Source organism: Bubalus kerabau, chromosome X (assembly GCF_029407905.1).
Source record: "Bubalus kerabau isolate K-KA32 ecotype Philippines breed swamp buffalo chromosome X, PCC_UOA_SB_1v2, whole genome shotgun sequence".
NCBI lineage: Eukaryota > Metazoa > Chordata > Mammalia > Artiodactyla > Bovidae > Bubalus > Bubalus kerabau.
The window spans coordinates 125610607-125633357 of record NC_073647.1 but is presented as its reverse complement, the minus strand read 5'-3'; the positions used below and the strand labels follow the sequence as shown (position 1 = coordinate 125633357).

The 22751-nt window shown below is 38.2% G+C and overlaps 1 protein-coding gene across 1 annotated transcript; it reads left to right on the top strand.

Annotated features, from left to right (window-relative positions):
- The first annotated feature begins 490 nt into the window (after nucleotides 1-490).
- Nucleotides 491-4217, top strand: LOC129639437 (E3 ubiquitin-protein ligase RLIM-like). Its single transcript, XM_055564611.1, has 2 exons — nucleotides 491-774; nucleotides 2414-4217. Exons 1-2 carry the CDS (start codon nucleotides 531-533, stop codon nucleotides 4066-4068), a joined length of 1899 nt encoding a protein of 632 aa, XP_055420586.1. The 5' UTR covers nucleotides 491-530; the 3' UTR covers nucleotides 4069-4217.
- Nucleotides 4218-22751: the final 18534 nt, after the last annotated feature.

Sequence of the window (22751 nt, the reverse complement as noted above, 5' to 3'; positions counted from 1 at the left end):
CAAGGAGAAAAGGCAGCGGTCCCTCGGCACCTGAAAATGAGAAATGCTACATTTAATGAGGCTGACTTTGGCATGGCATTTTGAACCAGGTTGTTATATTAAATGTAGAGAATGAAAAAGCTTTCTGAAAGCCTGAGAATAGTCTGCGGGGGGTGGGGGAGGGGTGGAGGTGGTGGTGGTGGGGCGGACGGTGAAGGATGGTGCTTGGTACATTATAAACCCTCAGAAATATTGGCTGCTTTTGAATGAAATGAAACCCAACCTACTCAGTTACATAAGAAGACAATGGATGCCTAGGCAACGCCTAAGCAAGTTATGAGGTACAGACAATTATTGCCTCACCAGAGGCTACGAAGCTGAGATGCAATAGTGGAGTAGCAGAGCAGTGGGGAACCCAGGCGGACGGTTATCCGACTGAGGGTGTTCCGTCACTCCCGGGCGGAAGCAGAAGCTGAAGACTACCTGACAGCGGCTTTTGCGTTTCAGCAGTGTGTCATGAAATTCAGATAATTTTCCAGTTGTTCATCGAGATGGAAAGCTCAGATTCCGACGATGAAGAAGACAGAGTTTCAGTTCGACACAGAGGTCAGATAGACCGATTGGCTCGAGAAGATGATTACTACCGATTCGTAAGTGATCTGAGTGAAGAAGATTACATACTTATGAGGGACAACAATTTGCTCGGCCCCCTAGGTGAAAGTACCGAAGAAGAGTTGAGGAGGAGGCTTCAATTAATGAAAGAAAACCTACCACAAAACTCAGATGAAAATACAGGTATATTTCTCTTTGGGGCAATAGGATGGGATGAAAAAGGAACTTCATGATGCTAAATAATCACTTCATAATAGTAAATACTAAATATACAGAAGTGGCATAAATTACTTGGTAAGGAACTTCTCATTAAAAAGGAACTGACATTTACTTGGTTTGCGGTGAGAAGGCCAGAGTAGGGTTTTGTTTTTTTTTTTCCTGATTCACATTTGGATTGTTTTAATTGGGAAACCGTGTGAAGTAGACCATTGGTTTTTGTTTGTTTTATGGTTTTGTACCTCAATGGAAAGTCCCTCCTACGTCCCGAATTATTTTCTCTATGAAAGTGAAAGTCGCTCAGTCGTGTCCGACTCTTTGCAACCCCATCGACTATACAGTCCATGGAATTCTCCAGGCCAGAATACTGGAGTGGAGGGGATCTTCCCAACCCAGGGATGGAACCCAGGTCTCCCACTTTGTAGGCGTATTCTTTACCAGTTGAGCCACAAGGGAAGCCCAAGAATACTGGAGTGGGTAGCCTACCCGTTCTCCAGTGTGGATCTTCCTGAACTGAATGGGGGTCTCCTGCATTGCAGGCAGATTCTTTACCAACTGAGTTATGAGGGAAACCCTCTCTATCCATATAGATGTGTTAAAAAAAAAAAAAAGGCAAAAAGAAATATTTTATATTCTAATCAAGTAGTTCTCAACTGGGGACAGTTTTGCTCTCCCCCCCCACCAAAGGACATTTGACAATAGCTGGAGATATTTTTGGTTGTCACAGAGGGAGGCATGGGTGTTACTAGCATCTAGTGGGCAGAGGCCATGGATGCTGCCAAATACGACACAATGCACAGGGTAGCGCCATAAAATAAGAATTGCCCAGTGCCAAAATGTAAATAGTTCTAAGGCTGAGAAACCCTGCTGGAACCTCAGATCTGGTGCCTTCTCTCCCAGTGTAAAATAGAGGATTTTCCTATCTAATGAAGAGGATACTATAATACTTTGGTTCTGGAATATGGTCTTATATGTGCCATGCTAGGTTCAGTCTATTCATTTGATCTGACTTTCAGCTTAATGCCAATTAAAAATCTTGGTAATATTAAGAAGTATTCAAAATTCAAATACTTTTAAACCTATAAACTTTGTTTATATTTGAGCAATAATCTTGTATTTTAAAACAACTTATACATTATTGAAAGCATATAACAGCCTAGGAGCAGTAATATTCGAGACTAATGAGAATTAGACAATAATACCAATTAAATTAAAATACTAGCACTGTACCTTAACTGGTGTTTACCTGGTTTAACTGCTTTGGTGTTTTGACAGTGGACTGAAAAAAAATGTTGTCTCTTGACAATCCTCCCACAGTGGGCTGTGTTTATGATGTAATATTGAAAAACAGACTCTAAATTTATCTAGGATTAGTGTACTCTTTTTCAGATGGAATTGAAACTTCCCTGCCTTTTCTAATAAATCTAGATAATAAAGCTTTTAAAATATTAACTCTGTAAATGTGAAATCAGTTGAAAACATCTGAGTGTTTAAGTTCTCATTTTTGTTTGCTTTTTAAACAAAGTTTCAGAGTGCTATTTTATGATGGTTCCATTTTTGATAGTTCTTTTATGGCCCCTCTCCCCCTCCTTTTTTTAATTAACAGATAGAGGAGATGCTTCAGATGATCTGTCTAGTGATGACTCTCCACTAGACTGGCTTACCACTTTCAGACAAACTGAAAATGTGACAAGTGAACAAAAAGAAAATCAGTCTTGGAGAGAAGAGAGCCAAATTAATGCTAACAGTGATGAGCTCAGATTCAGCTTAGAAATAAATCTTGACCTTGATGACGAAAACTCAAATCCAGAGAATGAATGTGTAGCATCTGCAAAACTTCCCAGAAGAGAAGATAAGGAAGACAGCCAAAGGCAAGTGGAAAATCCACAATCTGAGTCACTATTTACAAGACCATCTACATCAGAACAAGATGCAATGGAAACATTAATGGAAGTCCCACCGACAAGAACTAAGAGAAGGGCAAAAAGTATGAGCCCAGTCTCTCGGAGAACCAGAGCAAGGACTGACAGTTGGTCACCTCCACATTCACTGTGGGGAATTTTTCAAAGAATTAGTGAAGATACACCATCTCAGACTTTTAAACAACCTCTCATAAGTGAGAATGATAACTTCTCTAGAACTGGGCATGAAGAAACATTGAGACAGCAAATGCCTGGACATGAGTTGCAAAATAGGGGTCTTATTGAAACTTCTGAAACTAGTAATGCTGTTCATGGAGAATGTTATTCAGACACAACATGCAGTAGTGAATCTTGGGAAGTGAGGGAAACAAATCCAACCACACCCTTCAATCTTGAAGTAGGACCAGTTCATTGCCGAGCATGTTCTCAGAGAGACAGCAGAATTAGTAGAACTCAGTTAACATCTGACTCACCAAACAACACTACCACTTCAGAAAGTGAGCAAGAAGAACTGAAGCCAATGTTTTCACATTCTGACGAGGCCGATGAGAGTGCTTATGTCAATACCATCAGAAATCCCATTCATAGAATTTTAAATACTGGTTTAAGTGATACAACATCTGTTCCAACTCAGAGTACATTATGGCAGACAATGACAGGATTTAGTAACTCAAGTAATCTTATGGACAGTGGCAGTAATTTAGAGCATAGTGTCTCACCTCCAAGTGAAAACATGGAAAGAACAGAGTCACCAAATGAAAGACATGGACCTAGTGGTAGTGGTAGTAGACCTAGTTCTGCTTCAAATGCTAGATATGATCCTGATTCAAGTTTCACACTGATTTCAGGTTCAATCCCCAATTATATATCTAGCTACCATACTAGTCCTATGTCCAGTTCTAGCTTAAGTGGTGAAGATTCAGAAATTAGTTCACTGATGTTTGAAGACAGTGAAGAAAGAAGCTTATCAGCAGGCTTATCAGAGACCAGGCAAGAAGGTAGACGAATGTCCCCAATAATATTTGATGATAGTGACTCTTGGCCCTCCCTTAATCTGGATCAGTTTTTCCTACTAAATGAAGATGACCCATACGAACCAACAGGACTTACCAAAGCACAGATTGACAACTTGGCTTTAAGATATTTTGGAGAGAATGAGGCATTTAAAGCCTGTAGCATTTGTATCACAGAGTACACCGCAGGCAACACACTACGCATCCTACCTTGCTCCCATGAATATCATGATCACTGCATTGATTACTGGCTGTCTGCGCACACAACCTGTCCTATTTGTCGTGGGCCAGTAGTGGATCCCTCTGAGGCAGAGAATTCTATGTGAGATCTGAATTCTCAGATATATAAAATGTTACACTGATGAACAACAGTCAGCTGCCTCATGTCCACTTTTAGAGTTATTTACCTTTAAACATAACAATCTGAATCTATATGTAACAATATGAACTGAATTACTTGTTCCTGAAGAAATTATTGGGCTTTCCCCAATTTCTGTTTCATAATAAAAGGAAATATCAAAAAGTCAAACAATGTTGTTCTATTTGACAATAAAAATGAATTACACACCATAGCAGTGCATTGAATTTCAATAGAAACTTAGTATGTGCACTGGGTTGGGATATTCCTAATGCCATGAGCGAAATGTTCTAGTATGATATAATCAATCCAGATGGATACTAGTAGTATCTTCTAGTCATATAAATCCCAGATATTGCTTGGCCCTGTTCAATCCTGGTTGTGTATGCAAAGAAACAGGAACTCAACTAAATAATTAAGAAGCAATTTAAGACGGTATTAGAGTCATTCACATACAAAAGTCATGTTATATTCATAGAACGCCATAAAAAGCTTTGAAACCCTTCTCTTCCTATCTCTCTCCAGAAGTTTATCCCATCCTCCTAGTACTACCTTAAATTTTCTCCTATTTCCCACTACAATGTATTAGTCAGAGTCCAACCAAAAGCTGATGGCACACTTTAAAAGCGTGATGGAATATCATTTAATGAGGAGACTAAAATGTGAAAATAATGAAGAGAAACCAAAAGATGATGAAGTACCCAGAGGCTAGCAACTGAGAAGTCAGTATTAGAAACTCTAGGTTTGAAGAGGCATAGACAGATAGTAGTTGCTGCAACCCCAAATGTCTTAAGAGTTGTAGAAGTCCACCCAGCAAGAGCTATAAACTGAGAAAATGGCAGCCACTGTCAATCCAAAGTTTTGGAGAGGGAGCCTCACAGAAATGAATAACCCTTACCTTCTTTCCTCCTGACTTCTGATCTTTTGTCAGTAGTTCAGTCAGTTCAGTTCAGTTCAGTCACTCAGTCGTGTCCGACTCTTTGCAACCCCATGAATTGCAGCATGCCAGGCCTCCCTGTCCATCACCAACTCCCGGAGTTCACTCAGACTCACGTCCATCGAGTCAGTGATGCCATCCAGCCATCTCATCCTCTGTCATCCCCTTCTCCTCCTGCCCCCAATCCCTCCCAGCATCAGAGTCTTTTCCAATGAGTCAACTCTTCGCATGAGGTGGCCAGAGTACTGGAGTTTCAGCTTCAGCATCATTCCTTCCAAAGAACACCCAGGATTGATCTCCTTTAGAATGGACTGGTTGGATCTCCTTGCAGTCCATGGGACTCTCAAGAGTCTTCTCCAACACCACAGTTCAAAAGCAGTTCAGTAGTTCACATTAGCCAAATCTAACCTGAAGGACTGATGCTGAAGCTGAAGCTCCAATACTTTGGTCACCTGATGGGAATAACCAACTATTGGAAAAGACCCTATTGGCCAGTGCAAAAAATTTTGCTTAACAATTTCCATCCTGATACAGGCAAGAGTATATCATATTACAACCTAAAGCAACAGTCATAACTTTGTACAATTGCAACCTGTACAAATGCAGGTAGTATTAAGTATAAACCTGCTCTAAAAATTTAGTCAGAAACATCACTGACCTTTATTTCCTATGTGAATTGCTGGTAGCCAAAGTATTTGCAAGTAACACAAAATATAAATGGGGAGTAGTGGTGAAGTTTTTAAATTCACCTTTCAGCTAGCATATTTTTCACACAGAAGATATCTGCATGGCCATACATGAAGACTTAGATCAAACCTCTGAAATTGACATTAACTAATGCTGAAATTTGTTTGAATATTCTGATTCTTATCAAGCATTTCTGATACCAGGTGTACTTCATCTACTGTGAGTAGAATAATTATAACAGTACTTGGTTTTCATACTATCCTAACAGGTTCCAGTCTTCCCAAGGATTATAATTGCTTGATTAATGCTTCAGTACATTCACATACAACTTGTGTGGGTGACAGAATTCTAAGATGATGCCTAATGATCCTCGAAGTAGCCTCTCCACTTGAGTATGAGACCTGTAAATGTGATGGAATATCGTTCTCATTATCAGATTATGATAAACAGCACAGTTGATTGGGAAATTATCCAGAGTGAGCATGTCCCAATCAGGTGACCACTTAAAAGGTACAGAGAGGACTTCTAATCCATATAAGATGGTTTATGCTCCTCTTGCCCTGCTCCCCATTTATAAGCCCAACTATATATCCAGGAAACAATATGAGACAACCAAATATGAGCTCTGAAAGGTCTAAAGAAGAAGGTGAATTGGCTAGGGACCCTTAGAATGACTGAGCAATTTCATGTCAGGGCACCTTATGACCTCTACCAAGAAGAAATGTGACCCAAACCCAGCATTCCCTCTAAACTTAGTAACAGGAAGTGGCTCAAAGGGGCTCTTCCACTATCACATCAAATAGGAATTTCGCAAATACCAAAGGAACTCTGTAGAAACTAAAAGGAGAAACAATTGGAATTATCTTTTCCAGGGTATGGGAAGATTCCTGGAAGAGATGTTACCTGAGAAAAAGAGGATAAAAAGAAATTGCCAAGTGACTAAGAGACATTTTTTAGCTTTTATTTCTATTAATTTCTCATAAAAAAAGAAAGATTAACTCAAAAAGATAAAAAGGTATAAAAGCAACAACTCACTACAAATTCACAAATACCTTGCCTCTATTTTCTTCTCCTTGTGTTCCTTTCGCCCACCCAAATGCTTCAGTATGTAAGCTTTTCTCTCAAGACAATGGAGTCCACAGCATGGCCATCACAAATTTGAATGTTGACCCATAGTTGAAATTCCTAATGAATAATTAGAGGCTAAACAATGCTTGAAACCAAGTGAGAGAAATAGGGTTTGGCTTATCTGCTCTGAAATACTACCTGAAAGATTGAATCCATAAAGTTTCTGTATGTTTAAAAGCAAGTTGAAGAGTAAACCCTGGGTCTTTATATGTACGTGTGTGTGTGTGTGTGTGTGTGTGTGTGTGTGTGTATGTATGTATGTATGTTTTGATTGATGAAATGTTGGGGAGAAACATGGTACAATGGAAAGAGCAATGGCACCAGAGGCATGGGTTTAAAATTCTATACATGTCACTCTCTTGCCATGAAACTTTAAAAACTCATTTAATGACCCACTTAATGTTTTTTCATTTGAAAAAGAATGAGGCTTTTTCCAGCTTTAAAGTTTGATGATTACATGGTCACTTTTAATTGCTCAGTCGTGTCCAACTCTTTGTGACCCCATGGACTGTAGCCTGCCAGGCTCCACCATACATGGAATTTTCCAGGCAAGAATACCAGAGTGAGTTGCCATTTCCTTCTCCAGGGGATCTTCCTGACCCAGGGATTGAACCCAAGCCTCCAGCATTGCAAGCCGATTTTTACCATCTGAGCCACCAAATATGTTGGTTAAAGAAGTAAAATGTAGATTCCACTAATTGTTTGTCATTTATGTGAGATTTATTTTTATGAAGGTTATTGATAGAAAAATATGTTTCTGCTAATAGTATTTATGTACTGTGCCTAGTCGTTCAATCATGTGTGACTCTTTGCAACCCCATGGACTGTAGCCTGCCAGGCTCCTCTGTCCATGGGGATTTTCCAGGCAAGAATACTGGAATGGGTTGCCATGCCCTCCTCCAGGGAATCTTCCCAACCCAGGGATCAAACCCAGGTCTCCTGCAATGCAAGTGGATTCTTTACCATCTGAGCCACCACGAAAGCCCCTTTCTATACATCAAAAGTGAAAGTCATTATTTGGTCAAGATCAGATTCCTGATAGTCATTTTACTTAGCACTGCCCAGTAAATTTTCAATATTAGGATTCTTTATGGATATATTCATGATACTTTTATATTTGTACCTTTTATATTTGTATCCATTAAGTAGTATTTTCACAACACATGCATATGAATATTTGTGGATTATTTTAATGCATCTTTCATAATCTTAAAATCTCTTTCAAGACCCATTTGCTGTGAAGAGGCCTTACCTCTTAAATAACAGAGGATAGATGATTTATTTTCATATTTGAAATGAATATTTATTTTCATATTTGCAAATGAAAAAGTTTCATGTTTATGAAAGAAACCATGTCACCTTATATAGACACCCATGCATGGAAAAATCTGTATGTGTTACACACACACACATATGGTCATATATATATGCATATATTTATGTGTGTATATATTGTGCATATATATGTGTGTGTATATGTTGTCATTTCTCCACTCACCCATACATACATCTATTGATCTATCTAGATATTTTCCAACACATAATATCTTTAAAAAGATAAGACAGGATCAGAGTATCATAGAAATTTAGAGCTCAAAAGATCCTTAGAGATAATTTAAAAACAAAGAATGTTTTTCTCAGAGACGTAAATCTCCAGGACAGTACCAGTAGAAAGAACTCAGCTGGAATCTAATCCCCATGTCCCAGTTACAAGTTCAGCTTTCATCCCCCCACACTACACTGTCTTTTGCACAAATATTTGGTATATATATGGATAGATACTAAACCTGAGAATAAAGTGTCAGCGCTGAAACTATTTTCTATACTGAACATCCTGCTGTCAACTAGATTCTCGTTTGAGTTTTGAAGTCTTCTGATGGTTACTGTCAGTCCCAACCCCTCCTAGGTATTTTTACATGTAAGCAATAAAAGAACTTTCTGTCAGACATCAATCAGTTATTTAAACCACAATTATCTATTAAAATATTGTTTTTAAGTCAGAAAAAAATGGATGTGTCAAACACAGCTTTGCTGACAGACACATACACACACACAAATTACAAATAGTATTCAACTGCTCTATCTTCAGGCTATTCAATAACTAGATAAATGAAATATTCTTTCTTTTCACATTTTTTTTTACTATACCAAGGCATATACACTAGTTGTTTCTTGCAGTCTCTGCCTAATGCAACTAAATTTGCAATAGAGTTAATCACTGGCACAGATGAATATTTTAAGAGCTTTCTCCTCTAGTAAGAAATTTATCTTTTTTTCAAGCAAAGGGCATTTACCCACCGTTGCATCCTCAACTGAAGTAATTTCATTATTTCCTTCATTTCTCTGTTTTCTACTCTTGTTCTCCCCAAAGACAAGCTCATTTCTGATGACCTTTCAGTCTATGAGTATTAGGAGTGATAGAGAAACACTTTACAGTTAAAAGAGAGTTTGTATACAGTTACTTTCTATGTTGTTATGAAGTTACTCTAAGCTTCTCTAATAATACACTTACAAAGAAACCATGCAAATGGTTCAGATGTGCACATGGAGATAACTATTAACTAGGAAACATCCAGATTTCTTAAAAAAAAAAAAAATGAAAAGACAGCCTTCAGAATGGGAGAAGATAATAGCAAATGAAGCAACTGACAAACAACTAATCTCGAGAATATACAAGCAACTCCTCCAGCTCAACTCCAGAAAAATAAATGACCCGATCAAAAAATGGGCCAAAGAACTAAATAGACATTTCTCCAAAGAAGACATACAGATGGCTAACAAACACATGAAAAGATGCTCAACATCACTCATTATCAGAGAAATGCAAATCAAAACCACTATGAGATACCATTTCACACCAGTCAGAATGGCTGCGATCCAAAAGTCTACAAGTAATAAATGCTGGAGAGGGTGTGGAGAAAAGGGAACCCTCTTACACTGTTGGTGGGAATGCAAACTAATACAGCCACTATGGAGAACAGTGTGGAGATTCCTTAAAAAACTGGAAATAGACATGCCTTATGATCCAGCAATCCCACTGCTGGGCATACACACTGAGAAAACCAGAAGGGAAAGAGACACGAGTACCCCAATGTTCATCGCAGCACTGTTTATAATAGCCAGGACATGGAAGCAACCTAGATGTCCATTAGCAGATGAATGGATAAGAAAGCTGTGGTACATATACACAATGGAGTATTATTCAGCCATTAAAAAGAATACATTTGAATCAGTTCTAATGAGGTGGATGAAACTGGAGCCTATTATCCAGAGTGAAGTAAGCCAGAAAGAAAAACACCAATACAGTATACTATCGCATATATATGGAATTTAGAAAGATGGTAACAATAACCCTATGTATGAGACAGCAAAAGAGACACCGATGTATAGAACAGTCTTATGGACTCTGTGGGAGAGGGAGAGGGTGGGAAGATTTGGGAGAATGGCATTGAAACATGTAAAATATCATGTATGAAATGAGTTGCCAGTCCAGGTTCGATGCACGATACTGGATGCTTGGGGCTGGTGCACTGGGACGACCCAGAGGGATGGAATGGGGAGGGAGGAGGGAGGAGGGTTCAGGATGGGGAACACATGTATACCTGTGGCGGATTCATTTTGATATTTGGCAAATCTAATACAGTTATGTTAAGTTTAAAAATAAAATAAAATTTAAAAAAAAAAAAAAAGCAGACTGACTCACTCAGAATATATGGAAATATAGATAAGGCAGGTGGGCTGGAGTGTATGTCAGTATCAAGACAACACTAGGAGAAAAACATAATTTGAAAAGATACATGCACCATGTTCACTGCAGCACTATATACGATTGATTGCCAAGACATGGAAGCAACCTAGTGTCCACTAACAGATGAATGGATAAAGAAGATGTGGCATATATACACACACACACATATACAATGGAATATTCCTCAGCACTAAAAAGAATGAAATAATGCTATTTGCAGTAACATGGATGGACCTAGAGCGAGATTATCACACTAAGTGAAGTAAGCCAAAGACAAATATAATATGATGTTGCTTATATGCGGAATCTAAAAAAAAAAAATGATACAAATGAACTTAAATACAAAACAGAAATAAACCCACAGATGTAGAAAACAAACTCATGGTTAGAATTACTCTGATTCAAAATGAAAGGAAGTTAGAAAATAACAATAAGACCCAACACTATGTTTAGCAATCCTATATGAATTTACACCCCACAAAATGTCTCCTGTTCATTGCTTCCTTGTTAAACTGTGACACTTTGGGTAAAACTCAGACTCTTGTGTAGACATTTTGAAAGCCTGCAAAGTGTCACGGAAGAGGATGTGCAACTTTGATGTTACTGGGGTTGAGAGAGGCCGTGCATGCATGCTCAGTTGCTCAGTTGTGTACAACTCCTTGCAACACCATGGACTGTAGCCAACCAGGCTCCTCTGTCCATGGGACTTCCCAGGCAAGAATACTGGAGTGGGTTGCCATGCCCTTCTCCAGGGGATCTTCCCAACCCAGAGATAGGGCTACTGGAGGATTCTTTAGCATTGAGCCACCTCAGAGAGATTTCTGACCTTAAGCAGAAGACACCTTTACATATAATATCATGTTTACTTTATTTATTTTATATAGAATGTCATCTAATATTTACTGCAACCTGTTTATTAAGTTATTATTGCCTTTTACAAATGATGAAACTAAAACAGAGATTAAACTCAATGTCACACTGTTCATGAGTGGGGAAGATCAGAATCCAGTTCAATAGCCTTTGAATTTTTCACTATAGAGTAGGACCATAGTTCTACTAATCACTGAGTGTTCACTGAGTTTCTACTGTGCATAGCATTTGGTGATAGGCATTAGGAAGCACACAATGATGCCTAGTTCTTGTATCATTACAGTGTACAATCTAGTAGAAGGCAAGTACATACATTGTTCTATTTAAGAGTCTAAGAGGAAATAACTTAGAAAGATTAAAGATAGCAAACAGTTACGCAAACAGGAGTTTTACAGGTCATCTTGAAGGGCATTGTATTTAATACAGGACTAGAAGAGTACAGATATTGCAGAGGGGTTTGATATGAACTAGGGCACTAAGGGCAGGGCATTACAAAGCACAGATTGCAATGTGAACAAAGGCATGGGAAAAATGACAGCATATTCAGAGATGTAGGATAAAGGAAGTCTTGGAAGGTGATGAAGAAAACAAGTAAGCATGACACTTGCTAAAGATAGTAAGGATAAATCAGGGGGACTTTGTAGTAGGAGAAGGAGATTGGACTCAACTCCTAATATAATAGAAAAAGTAGAGATTTAAAGGCAAGTGGCAGGATGGAGGTTGGTGGATAGAAAACTACTAGGAGACTAGGACGAAATACCGAGAGTAAAGAGAATTCTAGCTAAATGAATTTGACATAATTTTCTAGACAAGCTAGAGTAATAAGACATAGAGGGTGAAAGATAAAGAATTTGATCATCTATCAAGAGTAGAGGATTTTTGCTAAACTGATCCAGCAGTATTCATGCTAAAACAAGTCTAAATGGGCCAAGGACAGAGCCTAAAGTGAGGGACTAGTTAGAAAGAGGACTCAGAGGAGCGTGAAGCAAGTTTGGTCAAAGAAGAGTGCTATGGTCTGAATGTTTATGTTCCCTTAAAATTCATATGTTGAAATTCTAACCCCTCAAATTGATAGTATTAGGAAGTAGAGCCTTTGAAAAGTGATTAGATCAGGAAGGTGGCACTCTCATGGATGAGATTAATGCCTTTTCAGATTTTTTTGATTATTAAGTATAGTTGATGTGTAATATAGTTATTCACAATTTTCAAAGGTTATACTCCATTTATAGTTATTATAAAATATTGGCTATATTCCTTGTGTTATACAATATATCTCTGTATCTTATTTAATACATAATAGTTTCTACCTCTTAACCCCCTACGCCAATATTGCCCCTCCCCACTTCTCTCTCTACACTGGTAACCACTAATTTGTTCTCCACACTTGTAAATCTGTTTCTTTTTTGTTACAATCGCTAGTTTGTTGTATTTTTTAGATTCCACAAATTCTCTCATTTTTGCTGCTACTGCTGCTGTTTAGTTGCTCAATCGTGTCTGACTGTTTACAACCCCATGGATTGTATAGCCCAACAGGCTTCTCTGTCCATGGGATTTCCTAGGAAAGAATATTGGAGTGGTTTGCCATTTCCTCTTCAGAGGATCTTCCCAACTCAGGGATCAAAACTGAATTGCAGGCAGCTTCTTTACTGTTGAGCCACCAAGGAAGCTCCATGAATGGGATTAATGCCTTTTAAAAGAGGCTCCAGAGAGTTTTCTAATTCCCTTCCATACTCTGAGGACACAGCAAGAAGGCTCTGGCTATGAATCAGGAAGAGGGCTCTCACCAGAATGGGACCATGCTGTTATCTTTTTTTTTTTTTATTATTTAAATGTATTTATTTTAATTGGAGGCTAATTACTTTACAATATTGTATTGGTTTTGCCATACATCAACATGAATCCACCATGGGTGTACACGTGCTCCCCATCCTGGACCCCTCTCCCACCTCCCTCCCCGTACCATCCCTCTGGGTCATCCCAGTGCACCAGCCCCGAGCATCCTGTATCCTGCATCAAACCTGGACTGGCGATTTGTTTCATATATGATATTATACATGTTTCAATGTCATTCTCCCAAATCATTCCCCACCCCCAACAGAGTCCAAAAGACTGTTCTATACATCTGTGTCTCTTTTGCTGTCTTGCATACAAGGTTATTGTTACCATCTTTCTAAATTCCATATATATGCATTAGTATACTGTATTGGTGTTTTTCTTTCTGGTTTACTTCACTCTGTATAATAGGCTCCAGTTTCATCCACTTCATTAGAACTGATTCAAATGTATTCTTTTTAATGGCTGAGTAATACTCCATTGTGTATATATACCACAGCTTTCTTATCCATTCATCTGCTGATGGACATCTAGGTTGCTTCCATGTCCTGGCTATTATAAACAGTGCTGCGATGAACACTGGGGTACACATGTCTCTTTCAGTTCTGGTTTCCTTGGTGTGTATGCCCAGCAGTGGGATTGCTGGGTCGTATCATAGTTCTATTTCCAGTTTCTTAAGGAATCTCCACACTGTTCTCCATAGTGGCTATACTAGTTTGCATTCCCACCAACAGTGTAAGAAGGTTCCCTTTTCTCCACAGCCTGTCCAGCATTTATTGCTTGTAGACATTTGGATAGCAGCCATTCTGACTGGCGTGAAATGGTACCTCATTGTGGTTTTGACTTGCATTTCTCTGATAATGAGTGATGTTGAGCATCTTTTGATGTGTTTGTTAGCCATCTGTATGTCTTCTTTGGAAAAATGTCTGTTTAGTTCTTTGGCCCATATTTTGATTGGGTCGTTTATTTTTCTGGAATTGAGCTGCAGGAGTTGCTTGTATATTTTTGAGATTAGTTGTTTTTCACTTGCTTCATTTGTTATTATTTTCTCCCATTCTGAAGGCTGTCTTTTCACCTTGCTTATAGTTTCCTTTGTTGTGCAGAAGCCTTTAAGTTAAATTAGGTCCCATTTGTTTATTTTTGCTTTTATTTCCAATATTCTGGGAGGTGGATCATAGAGGATCTTGTTGTGATGTATGTCAGAGAGTGTTTTGCATATGTTCTCCTCTAGAAGTTTTATAGTTTCTGGTCTTACATTTAGATCTTTAATCCATTTTGAGTTTATTTTTGGTGTATGGTTTTAGAAAGTGTTCTAGTTTCATTCTTTTACAAGTGGTTGACCAGTTTTCCCAGCACCACTTGTTAAAGAGATTGTCTTTTCTCCATTGTATATATTCTTGCCTCCTTTGTCAAAGACTTCCTGGCCCCTAGAACACTGCAAAATAAATTTCTGTTGTTTATAAGCTACCCATTCTGTGGTATTTTGTTACAATGGCCAGAATTATTTAAGACAGAGAGAGTCTTTGCCAAAGGTCCTTCCTCTCTCCCTTCCTCCCTCTAGCCCTTCTTCCATCCTTCACTTATCTCACTATGTAACACATATTCATTTAGTACCTACTTTAAAGAACTGAATAAACAGAAAACAGAAGTTAAGCTATAAGGATCACTATTAAGGCTTTGTGATAAAGCATGACATATACAATTTTATTTCAAATAAAGTGGTCAAGAAGAGCTTGCATGGAAGTAACATTTAAACTGAAGTTTGAAACATGAAAAGGTTGTAATATTGGGAAATTTAGACTGATTTTGTGAGGACTTCCTATACATTTTACTTTATTCTATATGCCTAAGTTGTCAAAAGTGTTTGAAGAGAGAGGTTACATTCTAATAGTGTGGATGAGAACTTGCATTTAGCCTGAATATTAAAGAAGCCTCAGGAAATCCCACCATAAAGAAATCCAAACTCAGTTCCGAATACAAATGCTGCTTAAAAAAACAAACAAACAAACAAAAAACCTTTCACTCTTTGGTCAACCTACTGTCCACTAGATTTGTTAAGGATTGTGGGCATTAAGACCTAAGCAAGAGATGCAACTTGATTATAGTACAGTAGTTTGAATTTAAGCAAAATGATATGCTTGAAATGTTAGGGGCCTTTTTGTAACGTAATTTGAAAAGGGAATGAGTTTCTTTGAATTGACAACCCAGACTCTGACCATTGAGTGACTTTCCATAAGAGCAATTATAACACCCAATTAGCACCATAAAAGGGAGAGTTCACACGATACAGACGTGAGGTAACCATTTTTACCCACACCACATGCTGTCACTGTGGTGCAAATACTTGGTGAAAGAGGCAACACAGCTCCCTGTGACTACAGACTACTGAACAAAATCACCAACTTCCCTTCAATATGAGCATACAAAAGCACTAGGCCTGGAGAACAAATAATAAAGTAACCATTTACTCTCCCCTGAGCTCATTATCGCCTTCTCTTCTCCCTACTGGATCTAAGGGAGGCGGAAGATAACATTAAAGCTCACTTTCAGGGCCTGCGTGTTCAGTTGTACAGGCACTACACTGCATATTTCTAGGACTGTCTTTCACTTTATTCTTTACATGAATGGTGCCCCTGGGGGGGTTATAGTGTACAACTTGTGAATCTGTATATGGTTAGTGTTAGTCACTCAGTCGTGCCCAACTCTTTGTGACCCCATGGACTGCAGTCCACCAGGCTCCTCTGTCCATGAGATTTTCCAGGCAAGGATACTGGAGTGGGTTGCCATTTCCTTCTCCAGTGGATCTTCCCAACCCAGGGATCGAACCCAGGTCTCCTGCACTGCAGGCAGATTCTTTACTGACTGATCTACAAAGTGAATCTGTATATGATAGGCCTGCTTAATTTGATTTTGCTCATATATTGTGAGCCTTTCTGTTGCTTATTCATTTTGTGTTCTCTGTGTTCATTTATTTTGAGAAACAAACCTCATATCAGTTTCATCCTTGGAACCATAAAATTCATCTTTAAATATAAATATATAAAGCAAAACAAGCAAAATACTATTTATGTATATGTAATTTTATTTATTTATTATAAGAATACTATGAGATAAGACTTAACAAATAAACAAATTTGCAGAAATATGAACCAACTTGCTTGTGAATAACAGAACTAGGCCATGGCTCAGAGAAAGTTTAAAATGGCTCAAAACTGGAGGAAAGCATAGAAGCAAATTATCCACTAACACAGTACTAACAGAAAAGCTATCAGAAGTCTAAATCTGAGCAGAACCAGGAAGAAAGGAAATCAGAAGAGAGATGAGACCTTCTTAAATAAATAGATTTTTATTTCCATAATTAGATGTAAGTATAAGGAAAAGATGAAAATAATTCCTAAGTGTCAAGCCTATATAAATAGAAAGGCTGTAATTTCAATTAACCAGAGTTCCGTGTTTAGATTCAAAACAATGATTTGAATTTGATTTGAATCAAAGAAACAATTCCAGTAGATTCCATGAGACACACATACTTATAATCATTTTTCTGTACCAATGCTTTCAACTTTTTAACCCATCCTTCTGTGGGAAAGGAAAAAAATATGAAATATCAAGCTTTGATCAATGTATAATTCTTGATTTAAAATTACTCTTTATTAACTTAAAACAAAAATATTCTAGACTAACTCCAAAGCAAACCTGAAATGGCACACATGATGGCTCCTAGAATAAAATGTTTTATATGAAAATGATCAAACATTGTTCAAGCATCTCAGCTGAGATTTTACTACCTTTGGATAATGATGTCTAAAACTGTCTTTTCATTAAACATAGCAGAATATACTGGAACCAGTGAGAGTTATCCTATAGACTTTGTTTGAATCTAAACATAGTCTCTATTACTATAACTTTGAGAAAATCACTTAATTTGCCTCAGCTTCAGTGTCTTTATTTGCAATATGAGAATACTAATACCTATCCTGCCTGGGGCTTGAGGGGCTTCCCTGGTGGCTCAGACAGTAAAGAATCCTCTGGCAATGCAGAGACCTGGGTTTGATCCCTGAGTTGGAAAGATCCCCTGGAGAAGGGAACAGCTACCACTCCAGTATTCTGGTCTGGAGAATTCCATGGACAGAGGAGCCTGGCCGTCTAAAGTCCATGGGGTCACAAAGAGTCAGACATAACTGAGCAACTTTCACTTTCACTTTCAAGTAAGTAAAATATAAGTAGAGTGTCTAGCATTTATAGCTGCTCAGTAAATAGCTCTTAATATTATCAATGGTCTCTACTGTGGGAAAGCTATCAATATTACATAATAAGAAGATCCTTAACCAAGTATCTTGAAAATAGGCTGAATGCAAAGAACCTCAAAATCTGTCCTCCTTTTTTTTTTAATTTTCACCCAGAGAATAATACACTTCATAAAACAGAGGAAGAGATTAACTTCTACTTAAATTGAAAAATTATCATTGTAAGACTTTGATCATGAGCTATGGTATATTAAACATAACCATTAAATTTTGGCTATCTCTCTCATTGAAAGCTAGAGTCTGATGTCCTTCCTTTTGAATATGGACTGATTTGGTAGCTTATTCAATCAACAGAATGCAAGAAAAAATGTGTTCTTGCATTTCTGACCCCAAGTCATAGGAAGCTTTACAGATTCTAACCGAGTCTGTTGAAATGTTTACTCTAGGCGAAGCCACTCACTGTGTAAGAATTTGAACTACTTGGTAAGACTGCTAAGCTACCTGAAGAAGTTTATAGACAGAAAGAGGACCAGTCCCAGCTTTTCCAACCTATGCAGCCCAGCTCAGGCACCAGATTTGTGAATGAAGACAACATTTTTGCTGGAATATCAGTACCAAAAGATGTGACTCAAAGAAAAACTCAACCAGAATCAAGGCCCCAGAAATATGACACCAGTCAAGTTGTCTAATCTACCTGCAGCCAGTCATGCCACCATGAGCGAGGCCCAGTCATGATGAAGCAGAGATGAGCCTTTCCCAGAAATCTTCATCTTTATTCTTAGCTCACAAAGCCCTGACTATAACAACATGGTTTCTATTGCATGTACCACTGAGTTTTGGAGTAGTTTGTTACACTTCAGTAGGTATCTGGAACATATGTCTTGATCATTTGTTACAGTTCTAAAGCCATGAAACTCTTTCTACTCATATTCAGGGAGAATGAAATCTCCTGCTTATTTTCATTCTCCCTTTGAGTCATAGAATTTGTTCAGAAGCTTCCTTGGACTGAGTCACTAAAAGAAAACTCTTGATTACAAAACTCTATTATTACAACCAGAATAAAAGAACAGCGAAATCTGGTCAAATACACCCCATTTTTCATTTCATAAGAAATCAAGATCAATAAATAGGTCTCTGTGATGATGATCCCTGTTCCATGTTACTTGCACCAGAATTGGGATATAACCAGGGACAAACAGTTCACGAAGCTAGAGTCAAGGACATTGAGCCAACTACAGGGAACTCAAACATCTGGGGCTATTAGTTCATATGTTTTTGTGTGTAAATTTAGAAAGACTATATGACTGTTTGAATCCTCAGGAAACTTGCATACTATTCTAAACATAAGCAATCATGCTCCCTCTTAAGCTACAGCATAAAACCTCAGAATCAGATGTTACTTCTTATTGGTACCACTGCCCACTAAGCAGAAACAGAAATACAGAAGTAATCCTAACTTCTGAATTTCCCTCATATATTCTCCCTCACCACTTCTCCCTTTATCCAATATATTACCAAGGTTAATCGGTTCTGCTGCCTAGCTATCTTTTAAGTATTTCATTTTAATCAAATTCTTTTGCCCTGATTTAGATCCTTGTCATCACTAGCCTAGGCTGCCCTCTATCAATTTCTGTCCTTCCCTTCTCACCTGTTGCCCTTCATATTTATCCTCAACAGTACTAACAATATTATTTCTAAAATGCAAATTTGACCATCAACTATCTGCCTAAAGACTTTAACATCTTTCCATTGCACTGAAGTCCAACTTATGAACATGTCACAAATGTCTCCATTTTGTGGCCTTGGTCTGCCAATTTAGCTAATGTCTTTTTTTAGTAATTAAAATCTACTGTCTTTGTTGTTTTACAAGTGTTGGCAGTTGCTGTTCTCACTATTGAAAATATTTTCCCCATTCATTCACTTAGAAAACTCCTATTCATCTTTTAAAACTCCAGTGCAGTGAAACATAGTTTCTCTCCCACTCAAATCACTTTCTTCTCAAAACTGTAACTTCACCTCTGTATAGATCAATTATTTTTTTATACTCTAATGACAATAGATTCTTAAAATACATTTGTCTTTGTATATTTGCATCTAATAATATGACTGACATTTAATAAACACTAAATACCTGAGTTGACACTTGAATTGATTGAATGAATTGAATTGAATCAGTCACTCTCAAGAACACTAATGATTGTTAGGGTTTCCTGGATCAAGAGTACAAATTCACACTGAATTTTCATAACATCACTAGTTTTGATTGTGACACAGCAAACATCAAGCTTACAACAGATTTCCCCTGTGAAAAAAATATAACTTCAGTACAGATAACAAATATGCTCAGAAGTCCATAAAGAAGACAAGGTGGGCTAGAGATTCTGTTCTCATCCAAGACTTGCTGAGATTTGATTCAGTGGGGGAAGATTGATTTTCTAGCTTAAGTTAAATGAGGCATCAGACAAATGTCAAAAGCAAGACATAAACTTAAGATTCTTCACTGTCACACCAATAAAGTTACCATCCTTCCACCTCCTCTAATACAACTGCAAGAAAGCATGCTATAGACCCTGAACAAAACAGTAACTATGAATTTACACAGCTCCTTAAACTTCTAAGCTGTGTACTAAGAGTGAATTTATGCCCCATAGTTTAATAGGCACATATAGACAAAGAGTTTTCTCCATCAGTTACAGTTTTAGTTTTAATTGTTTTTCAGTCTAGAATTTAGACAATACTTTAGACCTGAAAGATACTTAAATATTGGCATGTTATTATTAAGAATAATATTAGGTTAGAAAACTTGAAATTATACCTGAAACTCCAATACTTTGGCCACCTGATGCGAAGAGCTGACTCATTTGAAAAGACCCTGATGCTGGGAAAGATTGAGGGCAGGAGGAGAAGGGGACGACAGAGGATAAGATGGTTGGATGGTATCACCGACTCAATGGACATGGGTTTAGGTGGATTCTGGGAGTTGGTGATGGACAGGGAGGCCTGGCATGCTGTGGTTCATGGGGTCACAAAGAGTCGGACACGAATGAGTGACTGAACTGAATTGAATTCTTTTTGAAAAGTTAATGTGATACATTAATATCAGTCCACACTAAACTTCCAGGACTTCACAAGAAAAAATGAAAAATATGGCACAAAATTCAGAAGACATGTGAAATATTTATATTTAAAACCACTTTATTAGGGTGTAAGTGACACATAAAAAGCTGTATAGATTTAATACATAGAAAGCAATACGTTTGGAGATAGGTATAAAGCCCATGGAAAAGAAATGCAAAAAAGCAAAATGACTGTCTGGGGAGGCCTTACAAATAGCTGTGAAAAGAAGAGAAGTGAAAAGCAAAGGAGAAAAGGAAAGATATAAGCATCTGAATGCAGAGTTCCAAAGAATAGCAAGGAGAGATAAGAAAGCCTTCCTCCGTGATCAATGCAAAGAAATAGAGGAAAACAACAGAATGGGAAAGACTAGAGATCTCTTCAAGAAAATTAGAGATACCAAGGGAAAATTTCATGCAAAGATGGGCTCGATAAAGGACAAAAATGGTATGGACCTAACAAAAGCAGAAGATATTAAGAAGAGGTGGCAGGAATACACAGAAGAACTGTACAAAAAGGATCTTCATGACCAAGATAATAACGATGGTGTGATCACTGACCTAGAGCCAGACATCCTGGAATGTGAAGTCAAGTGGGCCTTAGAAAGCATCACTATGAACAAAGCTAGTGCAGGTGATAAAATTCCAGTTGAGCTATTTCAAATCCTGAAAGATGATGCTGTGAAAGGGCTGCACTCAATATGCCAGCAAATTTGGAAAACTCAGCAGTGGCCACAGGACTGGAAAAGGTCAGTTTTCATTCCAATCCCAAAGAAAGGTAATGCCAAAGAATGCTCAAACTACTGCACAGTTGCTCTCATCTCACACGCTAGTAAAGTAATGCTCAAAATTCTCCAAGCCAGGCTTCAGCAATGTGTGAACCATGAACTTCCAGATGTTCAAGCTGGTTTTAGAAAAGGCAGAGGAACCAGAGATCAAATTGCCAACATCCGATGGATCATTGAAAAAGAAAGAGTTTCAGAAAAATATCTATTTCTCCTTTACTGACTATGCCAAAGCCTTTGACTGTGTTTATCACAATAAACTGTGGAAAATTCTGAAAGAGATGGGAATACCAGATCATCTGACCTGCATCTTGAGAAATTTGTATGCAGGTCAGGAAGCAACAGTTAGAACTGGACATGGAACAACAGACTGGTTCCAAATAAGAAAAGGAGTACATCAAGGCTGTATATTGTCACCCTGCTTATTTAACTTATATGCAGTGTACATCACGAGAAACGCTGGACTGGAAGAAACACAAGCTGGAATCAAGATTTCCGGGAGAAATATCAATAATCTCAGATATGCAGATGACACCACCCTTATGGCAGAAAGTGAGGAGGAACTAAAAAGCCTCTTGATGAAAGTCAAAGTGGAGAGTGAAAAAGTTGGCTTAAAGCTCAACATTCAGAAAACGAAGATCATGGCATCCGGTCCCATCACTTCATGGGAAACAGATGGGGAAACAGTGGAAACAGTGTCAGACTTTATTTTTCTGGGCTCCAAAATCACTGCAGATGGTGACTGCAGCCATGAAATTAAAAGACGCTCACTCCTTGGAAGGAAAGTTATGCCCAACCTAGATAGCATATTCAAAAGCAGAGACATTACTTTGCCAACAAAAGTCCATCTAGTCAAGGCTATGGTTTTTCCTGTGGTCATGTATGGATGTGAGATTTGGACTGTGAAGACAGCTGAGCGCTGAAGAATTGATACTTTTGAACTGTGGTGTCGGAGAAAACTCTTGAGAGTCCCTTGGACTGCAAGAAGATCCAACCAGTCCATCCTAAAGAAGATCGGTCCTGGGTGTTCTTTGGAAGGAATGATGCTAAAGCTGAAACTCCAGTACTTTGGCCACCTCATGTGAAGAGTTGACTCATTGGAAAAGACTCTGATGCTGGGAGGGATTGGGGGCAGAAGGAGAAGGGGACGACAGAGGATGAGATGGCTGGATGGCATCACTGACTCGATGGACGTAAGTCTGGGTGAACTCCGGGAATTCATGATGGACAGGGAGGCCTGGCGTGCTGCAATTCATGGGGTCACAAAGAGTCAGACACGACCGAGTGACTGTAGTGAACTGAA